Here is an 11,685-nt window from a genome sequence, read left to right on the forward strand (position 1 = left end):
TCCTCACCATGAGTGGCAACAACCCGTGAGTGCCCTGCCAGCAGGGGGCGCTGGACTGGGGCGAGGGGAGCGGGGGCATCACTACACTGCCCTGTCCCTGTTTTTCTCCCTGGCACTGCACTGCCCTGTTCCTCTCCTTGTCCCATCCTTGTCCTGTCTCTGTCTCTGTCCCTGCCCTGTCCTGTCCCTTTCCCTGTCCCATCCCCGCCCTGCCCCTGCCTCTCCCTCGTCCTCTTCCCCGTTACTTTCCGTGTCCTATCCCTGTTCTACCCTTTTCCTTGTCCCTGCCCTGTCTCTGCCCCGTCCCTATCCCCACGCTGTATTTGTCCTATCCCCGTTCCTGTCCTGTCCTTGGTCCTACACTGCCCTGCCCTGTCCCAGCCCTGTCATTGTCCCTTTCCCTGTTCCTGCCTCTGCCCTGTCCCGTCCCTTTCCCATCCCTGCCTCTTTCCCATCCCTGTGCCTTTCCCTGTTCCATCCCCTGTCCCATCCCATCCCCTGTCCCATCCCTTTCCCTGTCCCATCCCTGTCCCTGCACCCCGTGGTGCAGCCCTTAGGCTCCTAAACCTGCAAGGGCCATGTCTCGGTGTCCCTTTGGGGTACCTGGTACATGTGTGTCCTGGCAGAGATGGAGTGATTTCCTCCTTCCAGGGGTGTCCTGAGTATTTCACAGCTCATCACCTGAATCAAGTGATTCCCTTTATTTCTCTGTTATCGTTTTACATTTTGGATGGAATTTGAGGCACTAATTGAAGCCCAAATCCCATTTCAAACCCTTGACTCATCCAACGCCTCTACAAACATACTGGGAGCGTTATAAAGGGGTTTGTAAAGGTGGAAACGGGTTAGGACCAGGATAGGTGTACAAGGAACATGGATTAGGGCCAGGATAGTTACATAGGGAATATGGATTAGGATCAAGGTAACTGTACAGAGAACATGGATTAGGACCAGGAGAGCTGCACAAGGAGCTTGGTTGCCTTTTAAACTCCAGTGCATTCAAACAAAAGCTTCTTTAATGGACACTGACAAAGTGAGGTTTGTTGTGGGGAGGATGAGGGCAGTGGCCAAGCAGCCAAACATGAGCTGTTGTTGCTGATGAGGTATCAGGAGTGGCTATTACATTTGTTTGTTTACAGATAAAGTAAATGTGTGAGATAGTCCCTTGTGTGAGTTGTTAGTATCTGGTACTCAGAGGTGCTTACAGGGCAGTAAAGAAGCAGCAACAGTTGGAAGTTGAAGGCAGACAAACCAAAGTTTTGAATCTATAAGGTTTTGGTCCTTATTGAGCAGCTAATCTTAGCCTCTCTGTTTGCATCTCTCCTAGGGAGCTGTTCTCACCCTCTCAGAAGTACCAGCTTCTTGTGTACCATGCAGACTCTCTGTTTCATGACAAAGAATATAGAAATGCTGTCAGTAAGTATACAATGGCCTTGCAGCAGAAAAAAGCCTTAAGTAAAACTTCCAAAGTAAGACCTTCTACTGGGAATGCTGCATCAACTCCCCAGAGCCAGGTATTTACAACTGATAATGTGCTGCTTAAAGTGATCATGTTCTCCCTTACAACTCCTGTTGCTGACTCAGTATTTTTGGAATCATTTAGGAAATGATCCATAAGACATTACCCAGCACTGCCAAGGCCCTAACCATGTCCCTGAGCACCACCTGTACATGCCTTGTAAATACTTTAGATTGTGGGTATTTATATATCTCTTTATATATTTGACATGTAGATTTATCATGTCAAATAAACCTGATACTTAAGGCTAATTAATATACTCATATCAATGTGATGTTTTCTAGGCTTAAAATGGTCTCAAACATGACATTTTTTGTATGTGTAGTTCTTACTTTTCATTTGAAGACAGGAATGATATAACTATCAGTAAGTTGCTTTGTTAACTTCCTTGCACTGCATATTTTCCAACACAGCATAAACATTTAATGAAGAAATCTTATTAAGCATTTTTTATCTAGTTAAACCACTGTTGTAGTTATTTTTTCCTTGTTTATTTCAGTGTTTACCATCAGAAATTGAAGTGAAATACAAAATGGCTGAGTGTTACACAATGCTGAAGCAAGATAAAGATGCCATTGCTATCCTGGATGGGATTCCTTCCAGGCAGAGGACCCCAAAGGTTTGTTCTGGCAGGGTTTTGTCACAAGCAACAAGGTCAGTGTATCTGTAGCTCAGTATCTGGTCAAGAAACAACAGAGCCTCTAGGTGTAATGGTTTTGTACCATGCTTTTGTAGTGGTTAAGTGTTGTTTGGTAGCATTTCCTAATTTAAAATTAGCTTATTTGGACTTCTTTCTTTAAAATTAGACTATTTTTGTATTCTTTCTGTTAGAATTAAAAAGAAAGTGAAAAGAGATAAATGTTTGTGTGCATCTTATTAACTTACTGCATAGTTGGATCCATGTAAGACCTTTGAAAGGCTCAAGATTTGGCGGGTAGAAGGTTTGCTACTGCTCCTTCTTTTAGGATCTTTTAATCCTTTTTAACAACAATTTATATAATATTAAATATTCAGATGCCACTGTGGTTTGCAGTGCCAAATCTGTGGATTCTCTGCTCACTGGCTCTGTTAGTCATAGGGGCCTAATAGTTGAACATACCAGGTCAGTCAACAGTGTGTCCTGTTAAATTGTCCTAAAAGTGCCCATGGCTTAGACTCCAGTCAGAGTGTTCTGTTCAAAGAGCAATATAGGGAACAGAAAAAGATTAAAAAGTTGAGTAAAACAAACCTTTTGCCTATATGCACCAATAAATGAAAGTACTGTAGCAGGAAACAGCTATTTGTGTTGTGTAGAGCTCAAGTAATTTCTGCTCCTTCATCAGTCACATTCAGGAGCTGAATGGAAACTTTCTCTGCCTTCCTAAGGCTGTTCTTTCAAACACTTCCATGGATACAGAGAGATCCACTGGAAGAGGCTGATGTAATGGATATACAAGTCCTTCTTGTCATCATATCTAAACACTTACCCATCTTTTGACTTATATGCAAAGCACACATTTCTAGATTCACTATGCAAATACAAGAGAATGTAAATTTTATCTTTGGACTTGAAAAAAAGCCACAATTCCAATTTTACACTTCATTCTACATTATAGGGCTCTCAGCAGAGCAGGTAAATGTGTCTTCTGCTCAGAATACGCCTGGAGACAGAGCTGTGACGTTTCTTAGTGATTCTCCTGTCTCACACTTGACTCTCCCAACACTTGTGTTTGTAGATCAATATGATGTTGGCAAACCTCTACAAGAAAGCTGGCCAGGAGCGCTCGTCTGTCACCAGCTACAAAGAGGTCCTGAGGCAGTGCCCTTTGGCTCTGGATGCCATCCTAGGTGGGTGTCTGCACACTGGTAGTATGCCAGTGTTAAATAGTGTTAGAATCTGAGTTGTGCTTGGCACTAGGCAGCTATTTGCATGTCATATGCAATGCCTTTGATATGTAAACTACAAGCTGTATGTCTGTTCCGGTCCAGGGATGGAGTCTGTGGTCCTCAGACAATTAATCTGCCTCACAAAAGCTGTTTTTTGTGGCCGAGATTGATGTATATACTGTTCTGAACAGGTTTGCTCTCACTGTCGGTGAAAGGAGCAGAAGTGGCCTCCATGACCATCAACGTAATCCAGAGCATTCCCAACTTGGACTGGCTTTCTGTGTGGATCAAGGCATATGCCTTTGTGCACACTGGAGATAACACAAGAGCTATAAACACCATTTGGTAAGAGGTCAAAGAGCATGATGCGAGCAAATAATGTATTAATCTTTATCTATAATTATATTCCAAATGGAATTTATCAATAATAGGCAGTTTTTCCTCTTTAAGCTCTCTGGAGAAGAAGTCATTGCTAAGGGACAATGTGGACTTGCTGGGGAGCTTAGCAGATCTGTACTTCAGAGCTGGAGATAATAAAAACTCAATTCTGAAATTTGAACAGGCACAAATGTTGGATCCTTACCTCATAAAAGGTGAGTAAATCCTAAAAGAAGGTTGACCTAATGTAATGATCTGATGAGTAACAACTACATGCAGTGGAATATTGTATATTATTTTACTCAGCTTTCAATTCAGAATTGACATTTGGAAGCTGCGTGTTTTCAACCATTACTGGTAGTTGCACAGTTCAAAGTAGGTATTTGTGGGTTTGGGTTTTGTTTTCTTGTTGTGACTGGAGTTTCCATTTGTTGGGTATTGATTTTCAACCTGTCTCTTCAGGGATGGATGTGTATGGGTATTTATTGGCCCGTGAGGGGCGGCTGGAGGATGTGGAGAACTTGGGATGTCGTCTCTTCAACATTTCTGACCAGCATGCAGAACCCTGGGTGGTGTCTGGGTAGGTTGGTTTCTTTCTTTTCTTACCTCATCCATAAAGAGCTATTTTGGTTCTTCTCTGCTTGTTTAAATGTATTGGAGTTAGCACTCCTGAAGAGTTTGAGTGTTTCTCCTGAACATCTATTTTTCACTTCAAATGCAACAAGTTCAGCAGTTGCCTGTAGTTCTTTTCCGCCCTCCTTTTCCGCCCTCCTTTTCCGCCCTCCTTTTCCTCTTTTCCCTCCCTTTTCCCCTCTGTGCCTGTGTACACTCACCACACACTATACATTTCTGCTTCTTATTCTCTCTCTGTAGGTGTCACAGTTTCTACAGCAAACGCTACTCCCGTGCCTTGTACCTGGGAGCCAAAGCCATTCAGCTCAACAGCAACAGTGTGCAGGCTCTGCTGCTCAAGGGAGCGGCTCTGAGGAACATGGGCCGCGTGCAGGAGGCAATAATCCACTTCCGCGAGGCCATCCGGCTCGCCCCCTGCCGCCTAGACTGCTATGAAGGTCGGGGAACTTTCCCTTTTCCCTCCTCCCCTCCCCTAATCCTGGGAGTTTGAGTGTCTGTGGTGCTGACTCAAAACGGAACTGTTTTCTCTCATCAGGCCTCATTGAGTGTTACTTGGCATCCAACAGCATCCGAGAGGCAATGGTGATGGCAAACAATGTGTACAAAACCCTGGGAGCAAATGCACAGACACTCACTCTGCTGGCAACAGTCTGTCTGGAGGACCCAGTCACGCAGGAAAAGGCAAAAACCTTACTGGACAAAGCACTAACACAAAGACCTGATTACCTTAAAGCTGTGGTAAAGAAAGCAGAACTTCTTAGTAAGTTCCTTTTTTCACTTTCCCCATGTTGGTTTATTCAAAGATATTCTTTTAAGTGGGAAGTGTTCTGCAGCCTCATCCATGTGAAGAGTGAAACAGTGATGTTACATCCAGGGGTTCATCAGTTCTATCCTGAAGTCAAAATCACAGGGATTAGTTGGATCCAGCAATAGATATTACACCAGCACTTAAAGCAATTGTGAACAGTCTGACTTTGTAGATTTATCCAAACTGTACTCTGAACAGGTAGAGAGCAGAAGTATGAAGATGGAATTGCTTTGCTGAGGAATGCACTGGCTAACCAGAGTGACTGTGTTCTGCACCGGATCCTGGGAGACTTCCTTGTGGCTGTCAATGAGTACCAGGAGGCAATGGACCAGTACAGCATAGCCCTGAGGTAAAGCACACCCTGAGAGTGTAGGAGATTTGTGTGAACCAATAATCAGCTTGACTTAAGTGAAAAAATCAAGCTTCTAATTGAGAACTAGGATTCTCATCTAATTAGGATGACAATCAGAGGTGACTTTATATAATTCTCCTTAAAACCAAACAAATGACATCCCACTAATGACTTAGTTGGGCCTAAGACTTTGAACTGAGAAGTGCAAAATTTAGGCACTGCATTAATGTTAAACATGTCATTAGACGTGTGATTCCTTTGCTAACAAGAGGAGTAGTAACACATGGGATTATTGATAATTATTAATAATTATCTAACCAGGCACCTTCAGATCCATTCTAGAATAATGAACTCTTCAGTAGATTTAAATAGTGTGATTCAACATAACCTAAATGTTATTTCAGAGTGTTCCTATGTTAAATATTCCCATGTTTTCATTGCAACAGCTTCAATTTGCCTTAAATCTAGCACATTATGTCAGCTATAAACTTGTATAGCTTACATGGCTCAGCTGCTTTCTGCTTGCATATAACATATTTAGTCAGAGACATTTAAATTTATACTGCTTTCCTGTCACTATAATTAGTGTTGTTGGAAGAGGTGACTAAGTTTTCTGTTTAGATAAGTTCTTGAGGATCAAAACTGTTTTATACAGTGATTTAATACTCAGTGGTACCTGAGCCTGAGGTGAAGTTGCATCATCCACTAAGATAAGATTCTTGATGATGTTAAACAGGAAGTGCCGACAAGAAGATAAGATTTTCTTATTATTTTTACACTAAGGCCACAAATAAAGAGGAAAGGAAATATTAAGGACAATTCTTTTTTGTTTCTTTCCTTCCTCAGTTTGGATCCTAATGATCAGAAGTCACTAGAAGGAATGCAGAAGATGGAAAAAGAGGAAAGTCCAACAGATGCCACCCAGGAAGAAGATGTGGATGACATGGAGGGAAGTGGAGAAGAAGGGGACTTGGAAGGCAGTGACAGTGAAGCAGCTCAGTGGGCAGATCAAGAGCAGTGGTTTGGGATGCAGTAAAGACCTCTCCTGCTGCTTGTTTTGGTACTCAAACACACCCCTAGGGCCATTTTTCTTTGAAGAACATAAACTATGATTTTTTTTTCCAGTGACTAAGGACTTTTTGTTGTTTTTTTAATAGACTGAAACCATTGAATAGTTCTGTGCATCTCAGTACCATGAAGATTCTTGATGCTTCTTGTTTATTAAGTGTAAGGGACTAACTGCATCAGAGGTTATTTGCAGCTTTCATTTTGAGCAGTTCCTGTTCAAACTAAAGCCATCAGAATCTGAGGTGTGTAATGAGCCTCTTGTCTGTGGTGAGAACAATGGCTAAGCTCTGTCCAGGGCTGAGTGTGCTTGGTGGAGTTGGAAAGGTCTCACTCTTGTTTGTATGCTACTGCTTGGGCTCACACTCCTGTTGAAGTCTGGCGTTGCTTGGGTGTGGCTGGAAGCAGCACTTTCCGCTTGCTGTGTTTGTTGAGTTAATTTGTCTTTTTTCTGGGGCATTACTTGTGCTGTACAGGAGAATTTGGGACAATAGGCAACTTGGACACGTTTTGTAGTTGACCGATTCCTCTCTGTACAGAATTGAGCCGATGGTGTTGAATTAAAGTCATTTCCTTAGCCCTTTTTCAACCCTGGAACCACTTAGAGTCTGTACATGAGCATTTATTCTAAAATGCAGTTTGGTTTCATTTCAGAATGTTCCTGAAAGGTTTTTCAGCAGTGGCACAAAGCACTTCACATTCTGTATACAGCACTGACATTTAAAGTGGTATATAAAGGCTTCAACCCTCTTCCCTTGCATTGCTAGAGAAATGCTAAATTATGCAAATACACATGTTGTCTTGGGGTTTCCATGTTTATATACTTCATGTTTTTGTCAGTAATATTTGAATTCATGTGTTTTCTCCTCACCTTGTGAAGCAAAGTTGCTTCACATACAAATTCTCTACCTCAGCATTTTAAGGGTAGCCTAGAAACTGTTTCAGTTCTGTGGGCTTGAGGTGTGGGAGGAAGAATTACTTCTGATTGTTCTTAGAGTTCTGATTTCCTTAGTCTTTACCAAAACATGGGTTTTTACCTTTATATTAGCAATTTAATTCCTTTTGTATTTATTTTTTCACCATAGGTATGCGGCAGCACTTGTTTTAGAAAGCTAAAACCCAGTTTTGAGTCTCAGATTGAGGAAAAAATGGCAGTTTGATCCAAATACATGACGTGGAAAAGAAGCTTCTCCCTGTAAGGCAGAGAAGGATGAAATATCATCTCTCTGTGATGTATCAGAAATGCACAACAAAAAATAGGCAGATTACTTCTATTATAGTCTGTTTTGGAAATGTTTTGGGATGTCACCTCTTCCAAAGGAGGAGTCTAATAGTTTATCCGTTTAAAAAAAGACAACAGCTGGGTGTCTACTGTCTCTGGAATTCTGTGAGCTTTAGACTTTCCAAAATAAATGGAGTTATGGTTATTTGAAGGCTTTATAGGAAGTACAGCAAAGCATGTGCTGCTGTTGAGATTGGATTGGCATAAGCTGCTCCTGCTCTTCCACTGAGCAAATCCACCAAATGGATGTGTTTCAGGGAGAGAAAACTTAATGGCTTTCTGGGGGATGAGGGGCCTGATCCTGTTCTTCTTTTGTACCATTGCTGTGGGATGCAGTGAATAGATTTCAGCTCATCACATGTCTCATAACAGAAAGAAAGACGTACAAGCAAATTCAAAGCATCTCCTCTTCCTAGCTGTATTTCAGAGCTCTGCTGTGGGTGAAAATGGAGTAGTTGGTGTTATTATTAACTAAAGAAAGGACACATTTAATTGTGATAAGGAGCATATGAGGGATGTGATATATATTTCAGCCATTTTATTGCAATGATTCCCTAAACTAGGTCATTAATCAGAGATGAAAACCTCTGGTCTTAGCATTTCTCTGAAGCAAAGAACAGTAAATTGGAGAACCACAGTTTTGTTAAACCAGTTCTGTAGATTATCTGATACTATCTCATTTGAGAATAGGCAGGAAACTAAAACTACTTCAAGATGAGTGTGCTTTGGTGCAGCTTCAGCAAACAAGTCCAAGTGCACCTAGGAACACCTTGAGATGGCTATCACAACAGAGTTGTGTCCTCAGTGCTTTGGTTTCCTGAGAACTTAGCTCCTTCTGAACAGGAAGAGTTGTCAGATCCTGCGAATACCTCAGTGAGTACCTGATGTGTTTGGGGCTACGTAGTGTGGGGAATCTTTGCTAATGTTCAGTAAGTGACTAAGGAACTTTAAGGTGCTATAGAGATATATTTGGCAGCAGTTTCAGAATTCTAGAGGGATTCATCTTGTCTATTAATGAGTCTTTATTAGTGCTCTAATTTTAGAGTGTGATCTCTGGTTTTGCAGAGTTCTTGTACTCTCCAATGCAGTTAGTGGCATTTTAGTTCAGGGAATATAACGATTAGCCTTTAATAAGCAGCTGACCTCATTCCCTCCGTTAGTCATGTGCTGTGCACCCTAGAAGAAAAGATTACAAGCCACAAACTCAAGCTCAGGCTGTGGCAAATCAGTGGTGGAAGCCAAGCGGCTCCTACACGAGGCAGAAAGCTGTTGCCATGCAACGCGTTGTATTGCATAGTGTTGGTATGTGTGAGGTGCCAGGCTGGGCTGGCTGAGGGCAGAGTGCTCATGTTTGCCTGAAATCCTTGAATTTAAACCACATATTTCATTAGTAATTTCTAATTCTTTCCTGCATTGTGATAGGAGAGACAAGGAGTGATGGAAAGTGATCTGCTGATTGCAGAGAGATTTTTGATTAACTAGACCTTTTTTTCTCTCCTCTCTTTGCAGTAACTGTCTTCCTCGTTAGGCCTCTTTGTGTGGTGATTCTTCCCTCCTTGCTTTTCAGGCGCTCAGTGATGTGGAAACTGATCCATCCAGGGCAGAAGCAGCAGGATTTCTTACTCAGGAAAGTGTATTCCTCACTTGGAGCTCAGTGGTAAGAAGATCTCCAAGGCTATATCTGCCACTGTCGTTTCAAGTTTCACAAATATATCACAAGCAAATATCTTCTGGAAAGCAAGATCTAAACCAGTGCAGTCTCCAGGAGTCTTAAATTTAGTGTCCTTAGGTTGTTAAACTCAGGGTAGACCTAGGATTTCAAATTAAATTGCCTTAGGCGGGGCTTAAAGTAGGATGTTCTGGATCACTGTGTGTTCAGTATTGCCCATCAGTGATTTGGCACAACTTTATGTAGTGCCCAGCAGAACTCAGGCACATGACAGTGCATTTTAGTCTAGTTTCTTCATGGAAAGGATCCAGTGTGAGCCTAAAGAATGATTCCCGTTACATTCCTGTACTGCCAGGGTGACAGTAATATGTGAATTGAACCTCCTTCGAAAGCATTCCCACTCCTCTCCCTTTTTAACTCTGCAAACCTTTTTCCTGCTTTTTTTTCCCTGCTATATTCATAACTCCTTTATCTGTTCACAGCCCTGCAAAAGGTTGGTGGGTTTAAGCATGAGGAGGGGGCTGGAGCTGTGAAGCTGTTGAACTGCTGGAGCTCAGGGCTGAGGCCTTGGTAATAATTAACACACTTGTGTCAGTCCAGTAACCAGATCGCAGAGGAAAGGGGCACAGGAATGTTGGCCTGGAAAGGGGGAATGGGGCTGCAGCTGCAATTGCTGCTGCATTCCTAGGCTGGCTAAGATGTCATTTGGAAGCTGGCCAAGAGGAGGGAGATATCTAGGGCTGATGGTTTGGGGGGGAAATAAATAATAAAAAATAGTTATTTTGGTGCAAACACAACTCAGGGAAAAGTAAAATGTTCACCTGGGGCACTTCAGTTGTCTGTGCCAATCTGGAGTGCAGGTGTCAGTGTCACTAACAGGGAAAGTTGGGCATTACCCTGAACAAAGCAGCAATTCCTGTTAGCTCAAATTCCCACTGCCCCTGGCCAAGGTGGCTCCCAGGTTCTGTCCTTGCTGCTGGCTATGCCAAGAGGGGGAAAAGAGCATGGAGGCAGGCTGTCACCTCTATTCAACTCTCCAGGACAGCTTTTAATAGGTAGGACGGGAGGAGGTGGCTCTGCTAACCTTTTGGTGTTGGCTCTGTGGAGGATAATGTCACACTGAAACTGAGCCAATTCGATAAGGCCTGAGGTCAAGTGTTTGTACCTTCACAGCAGTTTTGGGCTCGGAGGTGTTAAGGACCTTCCACTCAGTACTCTGGACATAAGTTTTTGGAAAAGGGATGTAACCCTTCCTGTGCTGTGATTTCTGCTTTTGTTCCTGCTGCCTCTTGTCAGAAAAGGTGATGGGAACAGATCATTTTTTTGTGCTGTGATTTACCGTCTGAGCTGTCAATTCAGAGGCTTTACAGAGTAGAAGGAAGAGCATCCATCACCTGGCCTTGAAGAGGTGCAGAGAGATTTACAGCCTGCTACAGGCATTCCTTGGATAGGGCAACAAGCTGCTGGGCATGCAGGGAGGTTCAATTTCCAAGAAGAGAGTAGAACTATCCTGGGAAGTCTCTGTGCTCCAGGGTCAGCATCAACTTAAGAAGAATTCAAGACTTCAGTCTTAGGTGCTTGAATTTCTCTTCAACACCTTTATTAGCACTGTCCTTCAACCTGCACTAAGGGAGTTAGCACCTGGTTCCTGCTGCAGTAGCCATAGCCTTTTTCTGGTTTGCTGTGTGTGCTGGTGCAGATCTGGTGCTTTGCAGTCACAGATTGATTCTTCAGGCTCCTTTTGGCATGGCACAAACATCTTTTTGCTGTTCCATTGTGGAATCTGATTGCCACAATGCTACGTGGGCAGAACTGTCAGCATTGCTGCTCAGGAGGTTGTGTAGCTGGGAGAGGTGAAGGACTTGTTAAAGCAGGTTCTGGGTGCTTTGGAAATTCGACCCTGGTTCTGCAGTCTGTGCCTCATCTTACTGAATGGAGATTGAGTCGATGCTATATTGATTTCCTCCTGTTTGTTTGGGTTTTTATCTCTGAGAGGTTTGAGAGCTGTGAGCAGGAACAGTGTGGGGTTGGAACTCAGCCCATCATGAGCCTGTACTCTGTCTGAGGCTGGAATTGCCAGCACCTGATGGCTGGGTTGGGAACACAGGTCGGT

The 11,685-nt window shown here is 43.0% G+C and overlaps 1 protein-coding gene across 1 annotated transcript; it reads left to right on the forward strand.

The window, feature by feature from the left end:
• Window positions 1-5: 5 nt before the first annotated feature.
• Window positions 6-6,592, forward strand: ANAPC7 (anaphase promoting complex subunit 7; the record flags this gene model as incomplete). The annotated part of the gene is made up of 11 exons (XM_009081836.1): window positions 6-25; window positions 1,328-1,514; window positions 2,019-2,138; window positions 3,235-3,346; window positions 3,577-3,730; window positions 3,836-3,978; window positions 4,226-4,343; window positions 4,637-4,833; window positions 4,932-5,156; window positions 5,403-5,553; window positions 6,403-6,592. Coding segments are annotated over 11 exons (1,617 nt in total), but the record flags the coding sequence as incomplete, so codon positions are not given.
• Between the last annotated feature and the right edge of the window lie 5,093 nt (window positions 6,593-11,685).

Source organism: Acanthisitta chloris, unplaced genomic scaffold (assembly GCF_000695815.1).
Source record: "Acanthisitta chloris isolate BGI_N310 unplaced genomic scaffold, ASM69581v1 scaffold45359, whole genome shotgun sequence".
Taxonomy (NCBI): Eukaryota; Metazoa; Chordata; class Aves; order Passeriformes; family Acanthisittidae; genus Acanthisitta; species Acanthisitta chloris.